The 17,257-nt window shown below is 39.7% G+C and overlaps 1 protein-coding gene across 9 annotated transcripts in view; it reads left to right on the top strand.

The window, feature by feature from the left end:
• LOC408264 (netrin receptor UNC5C) overlaps positions 1-14,124 on the top strand; it is a 48,300-nt gene extending 34,176 nt beyond the window's left edge. For 2 of the 9 annotated variants that reach the window (XM_026443209.1, XM_006558227.3), the window contains exons 4-13: positions 591-872; positions 1,964-2,131; positions 3,037-3,069; positions 3,801-3,965; positions 4,580-4,621; positions 7,217-7,243; positions 9,613-9,750; positions 10,446-10,943; positions 11,341-12,298; positions 12,812-14,124. In XM_026443209.1, the coding sequence (XP_026298994.1) occupies positions 591-872; positions 1,964-2,131; positions 3,037-3,069; positions 3,801-3,965; positions 4,580-4,621; positions 7,217-7,243; positions 9,613-9,750; positions 10,446-10,943; positions 11,341-12,298; positions 12,812-12,983 (2,483 nt within the window). In that variant the 3' untranslated portion in view covers positions 12,984-14,124. The remainder of the gene's footprint in view (positions 1-590; positions 873-1,963; positions 2,132-3,036; positions 3,070-3,800; positions 3,966-4,579; positions 4,622-7,216; positions 7,244-9,612; positions 9,751-10,445; positions 10,944-11,340; positions 12,299-12,811) is intronic. The other 7 variants (XM_006558229.3, XM_006558231.3, XM_006558228.3 and 4 more) reach the window with 7 other exon arrangements.
• The last annotated feature ends 3,133 nt before the right edge of the window (positions 14,125-17,257 follow it).

Raw genomic sequence — 17,257 nt, 5'->3', positions numbered from 1 at the left:
AAGGTCATTATTTAATTCCGACCCTTAATGCGAGGCAACACAATGACCGAGGCACCCACGGAGTTTCTAAGAGAATCAATTTAGGAAAGGACCGTTTGTCCGGTGCTTGCGCTTACGTAACTCTCTTTGGAATAACTACGCGAAAATAACTACGTGGATAAATCAATATAATATCAATTCTCAATTAACTCGAGTAATGAATTGTGGATAATTTATGCAAATTAAAATTTTTATAAATATTACTACAAAACTTAAATTGAAATCTTTTTTATCTCTTAAATGCTATAATATCTTTGAATATTTTATATACATATATATACATTTCCTTTTTTATACATCACGTGCAATTTTTCTCAACTGCGTAAATTTAATAGATCATTATATTAAAATACTTATATATATTTATAGATACATTCCATCTGCCTTTGAAAATTTCACAAAAATCTTCTTTAATTAATTTTAATTACTTTCAATTCGACATCTTTCTATTTTTATAAACCTATGGGAAGTTCTCGAATTAACTATTTCTTTCGCCTCGAGGAATTCCGTTAGTATCCTGTTTCTAAGAGCCATAAATCCCATTTTCCCAGACCTGAAGAAGCAATTCGAGTCCCCACCGTACTCGGTATCGGTGGAGGCGGGCCAGAGCACCGAACTCAGGTGTCTTCCTCCTGTGGGAGTGCCACCGCCGAGGGTGTACTGGCTGAGAAATAACGTTCCCGTCGACACAGAATCGGACACGCTTTTAGTGTCCAGCGAGGGACACCTTCTTGTTGGTCAAGCGAAACTCAGTCATCAGGCGAATTACACTTGCGTCGCGGAGAACATCGCGGCCAAGAGGCTCAGCGAGCCCGTCAGCTTGACAGTTTACGGTGAGTTTCTTGTTCAATTTTTTGTTACCGATATTAATCTCCACGATATTAAATTCATGTTAAGAAATTCATTGTTCGATACGATGGTGGAAATAAATATTTCAATATAGAATGTTTTTCAAACATAATTAAGTAGATATGTAGAGAGTTAACTGAAAAACAGTGTAAATAAACATTGAGATTATCTCCCAAGTGTGTTTAGGTTCTCAGTATTCGTAAAGCCTTCGTATTGGAAACACGAATAATATCATCAAATAAACTAGTGTCTAATAGAAGACAAGAGGTTTGTGCTCAGTTAAAATCTAATTGTCTCTGATTGCAAAAATTATCAAAGTTATCGTTATATATATTAGAAAACTATAATGTTTCTAAGAGTACTGTTCATAAAATTTATAAAAAAAATTTAGAACATATAGTATTGATAATTTAGTGTGGAGAAACGTAACATAATTGCATATGAAGATCGGAAAATTGTAAGAGTATCACGAAATATCGTTGAACAACTACGTTTAAATGTATCTTCAAGAATTGTAAGACGAAAATTAAAAGAGACAGATTTAAAAAATTGTGTAACGCAATTCATATATTCTTAAAATACAAAAGAAGAAACGTTTAAATTTCGCCAAAAAATATATAAATAAACCATTATCATTCTGGAAACAAATAATTTGGAGAGTAAATTTGAATTATTAAACGAGTATGGAAAAAACTAAATGAATCTTTAAAAAACAATATAAGTTTTCGAAAGACGAAAAGAAATTAATGATAATTCGAATATAAATATTATCCTCTTCGAAAAAGGTATTAAACGATAACGATAAAAATAATGTTAATTTCTTTAAATCTTTAGATTCTCCATATCATTTTCATTTGATATATTCATTTCGAAATCCAAAGTTTCGTCAAAGTTTTTTGGAAAATCAAAATGAATAAAACAAATATGAATATAAACGATAGTATTAAATATCACGAAATATAATAGAAAAATATTCTTGAAACGATAACTAATCAAGTATCAAAATTAAAGTAACGATTCAAATGATGGGAAAAACTACCCTCTCTAAAATAAGAAAAAAATAATTTGATTCCAGTGAAGGGAGGATGGTCGGCATGGTCCGCGTGGTCGGAATGCCATTCGAGGTGCGCGAAAGGGGGTCAAAAGCGAACACGAACGTGCACGAATCCGGCCCCAATGAACGGTGGCCAAACCTGCATGGGTCCGTCTACGCAGAAGATGGACTGCAACATCGCCTGTCCGGGTGAGTGTCCGCCGTGAATTCATTATACATTACCCCCCTCCCAGATCGAGATTTTCAAACGAGGAAGAAGCATCACGGCTCGTTAACGTTGATACGCCGTCCATTCTATTCCGAGGACAGACTTTCTTGCACAGGTTCTCTTCTCCTCTTCTCGTCTATTTCTAATCCGGTGGCGAAGAAAGATCGCCCCGTTCTTCCCGTCTTTCGATCGTGAACGTTCTAGCAGGTTCTGGCATCGACGAGAAACCAATATTACCAAGATATTATGTGACGAGGAAAGGGAGGAAGAAGTTTCCCCGTTTGATTTACGAGCTTCTTTCTCTTTCCTTCTCACACGAGTGCTCACGATGTCGTCAACGTCTCCAACGGGAGGCGGTTCGACTCCGTTGAATCGTATTCACCTTTCGAAAACGCCTCGTGACGACAAAACGAGAAGAAGAAGAAAAAGAAGAAAAAGGAGGAGGAGGAGGAGGAGGAGGCACCTGCACGCACGATGCGCGCGAGGTGTCGTATTGAAAATCGTCGGGGGGCAATGTCCGAACGGGAAACGAGGCGGGGTATCGAGGAGAATCGACGAGTGAAATATTAACCCCCTTGTCTCCTCGTTGTTGTTGGCGCGTTGCACTCGCGGAATTTTGATATGGTTAGCTATTTTTAATGGTATTGTGGACGGAGATACGTGGAGAGACGTGAATGTAAATGATAGATAATTCGTGCGTCGAGAATTTACTATATTTGCCTTTGTTGTTGAAAGCGAGAATGGAGCTAGACAAGGAGGTTAATCGGAAAGTATTATTGACCGTCGCTTATTATTGTGTGCGCACGTATCTCTCACTAACTGTGTCTGTCCCGCTTTCGATAATGCACCTATACTGTCTTTCTGTCTAACGCTCGCTTCGGAATAGCCGGAACTATGGAGGAGTTCACCAATACTCTAGGTAAGTGTGTACACGTAAATCCGCTTAACAGTAGCAATATAAATAAAAAGAAAAAAAAAGAAATGTAAAGAAACAAATTTTATTCCAATATATCCCGATCGAGAAATACAGATAAAGACGATATATCGTTCCGATTTTTAATTTTTAATCATTTTTAAACTAATTCCATCGTTAAAATTTCGCGAAAACTTGAAATTTGAAAATTCAATTGATTCTTGGAATTTGCAAATATTATTAATAACCACCAGAATACGATCTGGTGGATATATCTCGAGTTACTTATCCGTTGCGCCCGATGATATCACAAACGATGTCGCGTCTCTTCCGTCGAACGAAGGAAGGAAGAAAAAGTAGAGACTAAAATATATACCGAAAGTGGAAAGAGCCATTTGTAAGTATCGTGTCGCGACTCGAGTCGACGACGAGATTGAACGCGTACACAACCGGGATCCGCTTTTTTTTTCCACGGATACGCCCGTACGAGTCAATTAAACGGGGACGAAGCGAGGAAGAATCTCGCGTCCGAATTGACGAGTACGGGTTTCGAACAAGACTCGTGGGGATAGGAGACGAGTTACGAGACGACTGTCCCGTTTCCACGTGGCTTTTTACCGTCGCTTTAATGTCGATCCCTCCCGCCCCCCCCCCCAAGTCCCCTTAACGACCCAACGAAAGAAAGACGATCCCTCGAACCGTTCGCCTCTTTTTTCTTTTCCCGGGGAACGCAACAGTGGTGGACGGAGGATGGTCCAGATGGTCGGCATGGTCGGTGTGCGGCACAGACTGCACGCACACCAGGAGAAGATCCTGTGACGAGCCGCCACCCAGCCACGGTGGACGACCTTGCCAGGGGAGGGACACCAGCGTGGCGAATTGCACCGGCGGCATGTGCAACAGTAAGTCACGAGATCCCTTTCCCATCCACTTGTCACGACTCTCTTCGACGCCCCATCGGGTCATACCCACGTGAAAAAGACACCTTCTTGTTGGCGTATAGAAAGGTAGAACTTATCCGAAAGTGGAGATCATCGTTTTTAGGTCGAATCGATGATAATAGATGGTTACAGGGATGTGGAAGTTTTTCCGTGGATTAGACGAGGAAAAAGCAGGAAAAGATCGAGGGGGAGGGGAGGGATGCTCGATAGGGAAGTTGGTTGAACTGGACGTTAGAAGTTTAGTGGTGTTGGGAGGATCTCGATCGAGTTTCATCGAGTTTGACAAAGTCGGATAGCTTGTATTGAGTTGGAATAAATTGGATCGGCGTGTAATTAAATTTGATCAAGCGATACTTTGAGTTAGTTTTCTCTTGAGATAAATGTTCGAGCAGTTTTATGTTTGAAAAGAGGGAATATTCGTTTTTTCTTTTCTTGATAAATAGGCTTTGATTATTATTTTTTTTTTTTTTATTGCTTTCTATCTCCCGAATATGCTTCGAATCATTAAAATTAAATTTCAATTATCTAATCAGATTGTATGATTTCTCTATCGATTTCTTCCTTTTCTTTTTCAGATGGCAATACAAAAATGGGCGGCGCGCATTTGACCGAGGAAGGTAAGTTGAAACTCGAGAAACTTATTTTTTTCTATAATTCTATAGCATACGATGAAAAAAAGAATCGTGGTATATAATAATTTGTATTCGCGTGAAAAATTATTGGTTTCCGTGATGAAGCGCGAAATTCGAAATAAAACACGGGGAATAGGCGCGAGGTGCAACCGGCCACGAAGAAAAAAAATAACTCGTCGCGCGACATTCTTAGATGGATTCTTCACGGCTTGTGAGCGCCATTTATATTCACTGTAGTGCTCGGCTCGCGATCAGATACGATTCAAATCGTTCGTCCCGCATCAGGAAAATAGAACAGAACGATCGTGAACGCCGCTCTGGGAACGATATTCATCGATTCAGATATATTAACGCGATGTCGGAAGGCGTCACGTGTTGTTCTAAATGGTTTTCGCGTTGTCGAACCATTGAAACGGGGAAAATAATTCCAATAGGATTGCCTATCTTCGTGCCATTAAAAAGAAATAGAATCAATATTTTTTTTTTGTTCTTTCGATTGAATATTATCAGTATACGTATAGATGAAATAAATCTCAAATTATATTTCATTCTTTACCAAAATAATCAAACAAATAAGAAACATGATCCCGAAAGTATACAACAATTAATCACAAATTATCAATCAATTTTGATAAATCAATTAAGTAGAGACTGTTTATATAAAAGATAAAATATTATATAAATAATCAAATTGCATATCTTTCATTTTTCCCCAATTTAAACTTCCCAACGTCTCTTTTGCTGTTGCTTCAATAATTGCTTTCCACGGTTTCAGCCTGGGGAAAAACGCCTTCTCATCTCAACCAACCCCCCTCATCATCATTCCTCCGCTATTTACAGATCAAGTTTTCCACGCGAACGACCAAAGTACACAGCCGCTCCTCGTATTTACTTTTAATTACGCGACCGGTTAATTATTGACGCTCGGCAGAGAACGATCGTCGAAGGGCCGAATCTCGGCCGAAACGGTCGCAACAATGAAGTGGCGGGTGGCCCGAGGGTTGCCTATACCGGATCCGTATAGATTCAGACAAAGAGGAGCCCCCTCCTCTCTCCTCCCTCCACGTTAGCCGGTCGATTCTATCGACCGAACCACATCAAAGTTGCACGCGATACCGTTCGACATAGGTCTCTACTCACCTTCCCGTCCCCTCGCGACGACGGGGGGGGAGGGGTGGGCCCCGCTTTAATATCGAAGAAAATTATGTAATCGGTAGCCGTTACGCCTTCCGCGCCCTCCTCCCGCCCGTGGAAATTGATCGTGCATGCAAATAAAGTGCCATTATCCTGTTCAGGCGGAGGCCTGAACGTGAGTACGTGGATAGTTCGGTCGAGGGGTTGGCTGGGCCAGAAACCACCCCTCAAGACTTCGATTTTCGCAGAAAGCCATGATAAGACGCGAGAATTATTCCGAATCGAGCTCCAAACCTCTGATTTCAGGGTGGTTTTCGGGGAAATGGTTAAGAAATACACGTTTGAGGATCGCGTATAACGAAAATGATAGAGTTGTAGTAAGTTATTCAGGTTGATGGAATATTCTTTCAAACCCTTTTTACAAACTTCTTGTTTAGAATTAACTCGCATTTACTTCATCCACTTTGAACAAAGTGTATCCGGAAATACGCTGCAATTTCGAATATTACAAACTTGGAGCTAAACTATAGAAGTAATCTTAAGTAATCTCTGAAATATCAACTCGATAATAAAAATAGAATCAAGAATATTATAAAGTTCTTTCAAAGTAGTTTACGAAGTTTTGAAACAACAAACAACAAACAATTGTGCGATAACAAGAAAAAAAAAAGAAAAATCAATCAGAGTCAAGATTTTTTCGAAGGAGGGTTGCGAATGAATTATAGGTTTCAGATACATTAGGTCGAGCTTATGAAGCGTTATCAATTGCTAGTAGAAGAAAATAAATCTCCGCGACCCCCTGCACTTTTCAGCTTACGTGAGGGGGTGGAACAGAGACGGAGAAGAACGCGGCCTAACCCAAGTTAACGACGTGGAACTATTGCGTTTTAGGGAATACAACCTCCTTCGTATCCCTCTTTCTCTCCCCTTTTTTTCGTTCGTATGCGTTTTCGTCACCGCGATATATTGATGTTCGAAGCACGTGTCCCCGGGACAAGCGTGCGCCAAGCAGGCGCACATGATCCTGCGAACGAGGACCCGGCTCTCTCTCTCTCTCTCTCTCTCTCTCTCTCTCTCTGTCTCGAAAGTCACGTACCAGGGTTACAACCGAGAATGGCTTTGACATTCTAAAATTGGAAGAAGCTTAGGTACGTCAGACGTTGCTTTTTCATCCGAAGATCTCGTACTGTTTGTCGAAAATCCTCTTGGCCAGACACTCGTGTGATCTTGAGCGTGACAATGAGGCATTGAAGGGTGAAAAGAATCAATTTTTACCGTCTCACTCTTTTAAATTTTAGCTTGTTTAATTTCGAAGTTAGAAGTATTTTTGATAAGATGTTTTAGTATATATTTCTTTTTGTACAAAATTATTGTACGAATTGTTAGAATTATAAATATGTGATGTTAAGATTATTATATATATGAATATTGTATAAATTTTTGTAGAGTTCTTCCTGGAGAGGAATTTTTATGGTAAGATTTCATTACAGTCAATTTTTAAATTAATAGAATTGCTTTTTACTTTCTTTTTTTTAAATTTTAATTTATGCAAATTAAAGCTGCTGTTCAAGAAATAATCCTTTACTCTTAATAAGTTTCAGTTCATATTTTTTTATACAAAAATTATTATAGTAGAGTTCTAGAATTTTTATAATAGAATCTCTGATTTCGTTGCGAGTTTAGTAATATTGAATTTCTATTTTATATTTTGTATATATAATTCGATAATTATTATTCTTAGAAACGTTAAAGTAATAAAGTAATCCTTTTCATGAGCTTCAGTATTTTTTTATGTTAGATTTGTTACGATAGCCTTCTAAGAATTTTTAAAATAGTATCTCCATTCTATTTTCAATAAACTTGGAATACAAATTAATAATCCAAGTTAAAATCAAGATTGAATTTAAAAATCTTGTTGTACGAGAATGAAAAAATAAGAAATAAATCTTGCAAGTGTAATCAGTCCGTTTCCAATCTCGTTTCGCAAATCGATATCCTCGAACTATTTACGATTTACGACTCCACGTCGTCGTCCGTCAGATCGAGCATTTACAAGCGGTCAAATCGCGGCAAAAATTCGCGTCAAGGAGTTCACCAATAAATTCTCCCGTTACATAATTCATAAAACGCCGCTCGAATCTCGGTGAAACTTTGCATACACCGTAATTCAATCTCGATTTCACGCGACCACAGCCCTATTCCTATGTATATATATATATATATATACACGATGACGCAATGCACATCCTCTTCCTATAATATCCTGTCACAACTCGCCGATTATTTTTCTCGGTTTTAATCGCGTCCCACGTCTTCTTTGTTGCCTTAGTTCGTGTACAACTGCTGCACGTCCATCGACTCGAAGTTATTATTCCATTCCAGCTCCTTTTGAATGCTCTTTTCTTTCCTTTCTTTATTTTACGGTGCCGTTTAAAAGCCACGACAATAATGATCCGAATGTTTATCGCCAGAAAGCGCGGAATAAAACGCGTCACACCGTTGTAAAACGATAAAACGAAGGGTGGGCGAAAATAAGACGAGCTTCTGTCTGTCTTCCCTCTCGGCGTAAATGGAGAGGAAACTTAAAAACTTTCCTTTTTAGACGATGTTCGTAATATTTAGCGAGAAACGTTTAAAAACTCGTCCTCTTCTCGCTTCTTTTTCTTCCCTTCGTCGACGAAAATCTTGGTCCACGCGTACACGTTTCGTCGTAAAAAGAAAAAAAAAAGGGAAGAAATAGAAGAAGAAGAAGAGAGAGACAAGAAAAGGAGAAGGAAGAAGAAGAAGATCGTATAAAAGTTGCCGCGTAAATTATTCATGAATGGTAGTCGGGGTCCGGCCCGTCCACGATGAGCACGCTTCGCGGATACGCGAGAATTACCGGCGCCATTTGCACGGTACGTCTTAAAACGAGTGGCGAGATCGTATCGCGGAGTGGCCCCTTAAAACGAGGAATTAACGCTCGTGGTTACTGTAATCTCCGACAGGGCGATAATCTTTCGACGCGCGGCTTAACGCCATGCCGTAACAAAGTCTCGAATTAGCGGGTCATGCTTTTCTCGCTTCTGTTGTCGAGGGAAAAGATGTTCTTCATGGTCGAGGCGTGTGTGCATGAATTCGTATCTCGAAGGAAACGCGGAATGGTCGATTTGCGGGTGTTAAACGAGCGGATTTAATTAGGCACTAATTAATTGTGCCGATGTAACAGTTTCCGAATGAATATTCTAGACATTTTCTTTTCAATCTTTTTCCTCGTAATATAGAAATGACGTACCTCTTGACATACATTCATAATTCATTTTTTTAAATCTGTTGAAATTTTTTTATTCTAAAATTTAGAAAATGTGTCACGACGAATATAAGTATAATTATTACTTTTAAACTTTAAACTTTGTTTCATCAAGACAGAGATTTATGAATGGATTGAGTGAAGTTTTTAAGATGTTATTTCCCTGTACAACTATAAAAATATCGTTTTGTCAAGTTTTTAAATTTTTTTTAACGCTTTTTAACGTAATTAAAGTACCAGATATAAAACAGCAAAAAGTCATTGAATGCAAACTACGTATATAATATTTATCTTTTTTTAACATCATATCTACATTATTAAAAAAATAATGATAATTAAAAAAAAAATCGTAAAATTGTGAAGAAAGATCAGAAAGAAACAGCACACATGCCTTCTAAGAAATTGGTACAAGGAAAAGAAAAGGAAATAATTAGATTCTATAATAAAGTAATTAACATTCTGCAATACCTGTACCATCATCGTGTCGCGCGTCTTTCTGACCGGTTCACGAGACAGGAATAAAGAAAAGAAACACATCGTTTGATGTTCACAGCGAACCGGCAGATGGACGTGGCTCTCTACATCGGCTTGACTGTCGCGTGTGTGGTAATCGGCGGCTTGGCATTTTTCTTAGCGAAACTTCTAAGGCGCAAAGGTCGGGACCATTCCCTTTACTCCATGGCCCGTAACGGTAAGCATTTTACAGATGGAAAAAAAAAGAGAGAAAGAAAACGCGCTGACTCTTCACGAACGAAGGAGCGAGACACGATGTTCCGTGACTAATAACGCTCCTATAATTAAACGCTTCGCGTTTCAATCAAGCTTCGTGAAAAATGGACTCGTTTTTCGGCCCTTCGTCCTTGATAGATTCGATTAAAACGATACTATTTCGAAGTTTGAACGACGCCACGTGTTCGCTACTTTCATCCATATGTTACAAAAATTTATCCTTTTATGGTATTCTATAAATAACACGTATTAAAAATAAAATGTACTATATATATTAGTCCAGATATTATTTCTTGAATTTCCATTATATGTGGAAGTATTAATTCTTCTTTCAGCTACATATTGGTACAGAATTGATGAATTTAGATATAACTAGAAACATTCTTAAAATATTCGTGAACCACGTCTTTTCTATCCACTAACAACACAATATTTTTGTTCCGTGGACATTATCAGGTAACAACTTTCAATGCGATATCCACGGTGCTAAAAATAATACTTCCACAAGCAATTCTATTACGAATGGTTGAATGAAAAATCGGATGAAAGTGGCGGACGTGGTTGTGAGCCTTGTGAAGTCGGAATAGTATCACAGCGGCGTCTGTCCGCAGCGCGCAGAGATACCCACGAGCCGTGGCTCGGCGGTGTGCGTTTCAGAATTCCAGCCGGAGTTCTTCCCGGACCAGGACAAGAAGCTGAGCCTTCAGCCGGACGTAACAGCGACGAGCGTGCCGGCCTGTTACGAGTATCCTTTCGACCCGAAGCTGTCGATGTCGAGATCCCTCTCCGAGCACCATTACGACGTGCCCCACCTGTCGATCGCCCCCCAACCGTCTCCAATGTCGCCAACGCCAAGCACATCGACCCAGGAATCGTGCAGCGACAAGCAGATCCATTCAGATTGCGAGAACAGCGTCACTAGCTCCTATCCTTCCTCCGACTCGACTTACAACGTCGCCTCGGAGAGCGTCCGCCTGCCGAAGCTCGAGACCGGAAACGTTGCCGGGGCTGCGGTGAACACGCGTGGCGCGCTTCTGGTTCTCCCGGATGCGGGCATATCGATGTCGGTGCCCGAGGGAGCCGTGCCGAAGCCGCTCAGGGAGGAGCTCTACCTGGCAGTGCTGAACGAGGATCGGTTTAGGCCTCGATTACCCGGTAAGTGGTGCGTGCATTATTAATTGGCAACCGGCTGTCCGTGACGGTTCCGCTGGAACGAACGCCTCATCGACCCCGGAGCCTCGATTACGATTCAATTGACGCGGACACGGTCTCGATGGAGCCGTTTCCGGGTGCCTTTGCCCCTTCCCCAACCGTCACGTTGCCCGTGTTGCACGCCGTAGCATGTGTAATTAATGTATGCGAGAGGAAATCTCGTAAAGACACTTGTAGGGAAGGAGGGAACGAATTCTATTTACAATTCTGAATACGGTGATTGACCGATCGAGAGGAAGAGACAATTATTTAGATAGCTAAACTTTAGACCTTTGTTCCACCTTATCTCTCCGCTGAAATGTGTGAAAGCAATGGACGTTACCCCTTTGTTTCCCTTCAGACGGTATCACGCAACTGTCCGCGGTGGTTACGTGCGGCCCTTCGTCGGCTACCTTCAACAAGCCTGTGATCCTACAATTCGAGCACTGCGCGATGCTTCATCCGGCCACGTGGGAACTCAGCGTCTGGGCCTGCGACGGGCTGAGCGTCGAGGATGGGACGGCGGTCGCCTCCTCCAAGGATCATCAGTCGATCACGTGGAGCAGGGTGTTAACATTGGGAAACGAGACGATCAACACTCCATTGTTCACCCAGCTGGACCACGCGGAGGCGTTCATTGTGACGGAACAGTTAAGGGGTTACGTGTTGGCCGGTCAGAGTTGCGAGAACGTGATCGCCACCAAGAGACTGCGAGTGGCGTTGTTCGCCAGCCAGGCTGGCCAATGTTGCGTCCGGGTTTACGCGGTGGAGGACACGAAAGCGGCCATGAAGGCGATCGTCGACAGGGAATCGCAGATCAGAGGTTACTTGTTGGACAAACCGAGAACACTGCTGTACCAAGACAACGGCGAGTCGCTCTGCGTCAGCCTCGAAGAGGTTGGCAACGAGTGGCAGAGCAAATCGCCCACGGAACGGCAGGAGATCTCGTTCAGGGATATGTGGAACTGCCAGGAGAACACGAAACACGTGACATTCGGACTGGACACCGCTTTCGGGCCCACGAGCAGCAGAAGCTACAAGCTTCAGGTGTCGCAAGGGAACTCGGATACCAGGCAGGTGTTTAGGATCGTGTACGACGGCGCCAAACAATTGATCTCATCCGGAAGCGTGACCAGACCGCTCAGAGAGGTGACTGTGGTCAGCAGCGGGCATGCCAATAACGCGACCACAGATTCCACCACCCTCAGACCGTTTCGGTTTACCAGGTCCCTGAGGAAACAGCTATGCCAGTGCCTGGATCCGCCTAACGCTCTCGGCAACGACTGGAGGATGCTCGCGCAAAGGCTTCAAGTCGACAGGTTAGCAATCTTCTCGAGATTTCCGCGTCTCCTCGGATTTTCTTGCACGTATGGTAGCTGAATCGAATCTCTGCCCTATGGGGACAGAGATAGTTTCTTCCCTAATTCCACGTTAGGGTATCTCTTCGAAGGATTTGCGTCTCTCGAGAGTTGATTGTTCTTGACAGCCATTGATTTGTGTGGATCTTATTTTTTTTTTCAACTACGAATACTTTAGATTTGATTGAACTTTGTGAATTTTATAAATATTATATCGAAGTGCAGTTTTTAATAATTATATAAAAAGATATTTCAATTTTTATGGTTTTTTATGATTATGATAAAATCACGTTGAGTAAACGAAAATTTATTGAATTTCTTGTTTCACTAGGCCTGGGTTAGATTATATTACAACTTTTTAATAAACAATGGCTGTCAATAAAATATCAAAATAAATCATCGAAATTGATATCCTATCAATAACTGTTTCTCGTTATACAATATAAAACACGTAAATTCCTTTCCAACTTGCAGGTACATCAATTATTTTGCAACCAAGTCGAGTCCCACGGAGCACATCCTGGATCTCTGGGAAGCGAAACACCACGAGCCAACAGCTGTGACCGATCTCCTGAATCATCTTCGAGTAATGGGAAGAACCGATGCCGCCACGATCCTCGAGGCCCAATTGGGCCCGTGGCTCTGAACGAGCGGGACCCAGCCGCCATGTGACGTTTCCTGTGGTGAGTGAAAGTTCTACGAAACGAACGAGCCGAGTATACGGAAAGGAAAAAGTGGTGAACCGAACGTTTGTTTCGACGCGGGGAACCCAGACGTTCCTCTTCGGACGAACTGATCGAAACACTGCCTTAATTTGCGCGGGGCATTATCCCGCACGCTCCCCCTCTGTACATAGAAACTTTCGTTTCTTTTCCTTTTTTATTTCGCTCCCTTTTTCTTGTAAGATGAACGTTGTTCGAGGCGACATTGTCTGAGATCTCTATTGAGATCGTATTGTAATAATCGTGAAACGAAGTAAAAACTAGAGACTGTGCATTTAGATGATTATATATGTGTAAATACGTGCTAAGAACTGGCGGAAGAGATACAAATGGATATATCCATTTACACGAATGTTTATATAAATATAAATATATAAATAAATAAATATATATATATATATATATATATATATATATATATATATATATATATATATATATATATATATACAGAGAACATCGAGCAAGGAACGAACAAACGAAAACGAAGAATATTGTTCCATACGCGATACAAAAGGTACGAATAAAAAAGCGGAAAAAAAAAAATATATATATATATATATATATATAAAATGGTAAGAAGAGAAAAGGAAGATGTTTTTATCGATTTGTTATACATATACGGATGCACGAGCATACACGCGAGTGGCCACTGGTTTCCTGGAAGGATGATCGTGCCAAAATTCTCACTCTCGGTTTCGAAACTCACGAACCCGTTTCCGTTAACGTTTGTATTCAGATGTTTGTTGAAAGAGAGAGAAAAAAAAGATAAATAAATAAATAATGATGAAAAAAAGAATATGGAGAAAGAAATCGCATAAAGAAAAACGCGCCTGTGGTTTTTTTCGTGTGCACGTCGACAATACACTGTCCCGTGCCCGTTATCCTCGATCAAGAACAGGATGAAGGATAACGCGTGAACACGGGGTGGAAGTTCGATTCGCGTAGAACACCACTTCGATTCGCGGTAAAAATCGGATGACTTTTTTTAAATCGACGCAAGTTTATTTGGAAGAATTGTATATTTGTTACTTTCGACGAATAAAATATTCTTGTATACCTCGAGCGATTGTTCATTTTCATTTTTCATCGTCCCTTTTATCGTTTCTCTCTCACTTGTGTTAATAAAATTAAATTAGCATAGATAGTTTTTTTAATTCACCAGTTCATTTTTTGATAATCAATAAAAATTACTACAATACACACTGTTAATATTTGATTAAATTGTATTGTTATTACACATTTATTAAATTATTACCATGTTTTTATTAATTTTTTTTTTTTTAATTAAAAAAATTAGATAAAATATGACTTTTGATAGTAAAATTACATCGTAAAATACATTATTATAATTATCAGTATAAGAGATAATATAATTTTGTAAAAAAAAAAAATTATTAAGAAATTCAATATAAATTATATTCAAATTTTGATTCAGCACAAGTGTTAAGTATTAAATTATATATTAAATAATGAATTAGATCTACAAACACAAGAAATAATTCTCAGGTAAGTAATTACACAAAACGTAAAACTAGTTACCAAATATGTTCATCAAATAATCTCAAAGTATTAATTATCTAAACGTTTACTAAAATATAAACATATATTGCCTCCTTCAAAGAAAAAAAAAAAAAACCAATAAACGTCCCTCATAAAATGAAGCTTTATAAGATTCCAGATATATCTCACACCGTGACCACAGACTTAGTATTAAATTTCCACGGTAACAGGATCATAATTATGAGCCGAACGTGTTCAGCTAATATTGCCAGGCCTTCGCGCGAAAGACTTCCCTAAATAAGAAACCCTCGAGGCAACGGGTAACACGATACGGGGAACAACGTCCTAATGTCCAACGAGACGCTGAAAGAATGTTGCCTTCACCGGTGTACACGGTGAGTCACAGCATCGATCCCGCGGTACTCCCACATTTCTCGCGATCGAATCGTCGCCAAGTTTCCACGTTCCATTATAGTTTCGATTCCGTGATATCGAGTAACCGTTCCAGGTTACTCGCGATGCGTGCGTTTAATACGGCCGCGAATTAGTTCGAAACCTTTTATCCGATCCCATAGTTCCCGGAATTACGAATTCGTGCTCGCCACGAAAATGGAGCAACAAACGTAAAACGTAGGTGTATTATCGCCACGATTTTCAACGAAATTACCGTTTTTTGTACTTGTAGATTAACGTAGATTACTTCGTTTTAAAATTTAAGAAGTATCGTTGGATTTTTAATAAAGGAATGGATCGATTGAGAAAAAAGTAAAGTATGAGGGAGAAAGAGAAAGAAAAAGAAAGACTTTGATTATATTAATTTTACAATATGGAAAAAATTTTTTAATTTAAAAGTATAATAAGTAAATGTAGTTGATCGTTTCTTTAATATAATCATCTTCTGTTAAATATTTTAGAAAAATAATTATGTTTGTCGTGAAAATATATGAGAGTTTGAAAGCGAACATATTAATTTAAAAATAAGAATATAGGAAAGATTCTTCTTGTATAATAAATAATATCACAACGATGCTCTTTTGTATCATGTATGGTTTTTTTAAATTTCTTATTTTTCTCTTATTTTCCATATTTTTCATAATATAATAACGAATTTAAAAATCTTTACAGATCTCTCTCAATTGATAAACTCATAAGAAGTCAAGTTTCGTGCAAATGATAATTTCATTAATACAACTATATTTTAAAATGTGTCCTTTCTTCCTCCTCTTCTTCTCTTTCCACGTTCGAAAATCGAAGAAGAAATCATCAGCAAAAGGAGGATCCAACATCAATCCTCGAACAACTTTATAAATCCGTGTCTTTCAATGAACACGTTCAAAGGCCGACAGCTGCGAGAGCTCGCTCGTAGGCGCGAACTCCTATATTTCAAGCGCACAGGAGTAAAGAAAATTGCATTTCCTTTGGTAATCGCTTCACGGAACACGATTTGTTGCACGGGCGCATGGCGCATAAATCTAAGTAAATACAGTTTCATGCCGGTTCGAGGTGCACGCAACGCGGCTCAATCAAGCCAGAAGGACGACGAGAGGCGATTCTAGCCGGCAACGATCTATCCGGACACGAAACGCCGTCTGTCACGATCTTTTACTTGTGAAAGATACAAGTGCAATGGCTGCCGCCAAATGCATTTTATCGACGTGTCGTCGATAATTTCCACAGGAAAGACTCTTTCTACTTTTCCCTTCCTCACACCCCTTTGCAACTGCCTCCGACTACGACACAGACACAAAACACCGCTTCAATTTCCCTCGACGAGAAGGCGAGAATTGTTGGAGGAGAATATTTCTCGAGACTTTTTACGCCCACACCATTGACATCTCTATCTCTCTCTCGTATTTTTTCTTTCCATCTTTCTCTCTCTGGAATAGAAGGGGTAGAAATATCTACGCCGCGGAAAGAGACAAGCGACAATGGACGTCGAACGTAGCAATTTTGAAATGTCGATACCAGTCACACGTACATCTTTTCCAGCCTAGCTGCTTGCTTCCTGCTTTTCTTACTAGTTACGACCTGCCATTTTTACGTCTTCTTGAAAGAATATGGAGCTGTTTTCCTCGATAATCATCGATATTTGTTTGAGCTGAGTGATGTTATTTTGAGGACAGTTGGAATTTTTCCCGGTTGAAAAGGATGCGATCCATTATATATTATTTAATCTAATTTAATAATATTAAAATATTCTTTCCCTTTCGACTGTTTCTTTTTTCTTCTCATTCCTCGTTCGAAAAAATTAATATTATATATTGTTGGAAATTTTTATTGATATATTTATTTAATTGGAAATGTTTTACTAGATGTTGTCTGAAAAAAATTAAACGACTGGGTCAATGAGATAACCTTGATTATCTGAAATAGCATAGTGTATTTCCATTTGAATGAAACAAATTTACGCATACAGAGAGACATACATTTTTATGAATGATATTCTGAAACGATAGGAACGATTGTCTGTTATTTGTATCCAATCGGTCGATTTTAAATTCGTAATCCGACTCGATGCGATAACTCGAGGTTACACAGATAAGACACTCCCGTTTTCACATCTCTCCCGTCAAAGCTATCTGTCGATGACAGGCCAATTGAAGGAACGATACTCGGCTAGACGAGTATCCCAATCCCACCTATAGAATATCTCTCAAAAATATTTCGTAAAGGTTTCTCGAGTTTCGTATATAAA

This window comes from Apis mellifera, linkage group LG10 (assembly GCF_003254395.2).
Source record: "Apis mellifera strain DH4 linkage group LG10, Amel_HAv3.1, whole genome shotgun sequence".
Taxonomy (NCBI): Eukaryota; Metazoa; Arthropoda; class Insecta; order Hymenoptera; family Apidae; genus Apis; species Apis mellifera.
Note: the sequence above shows the minus strand (reverse complement) of the source record. Positions and strands in the feature narration are given on the sequence as shown.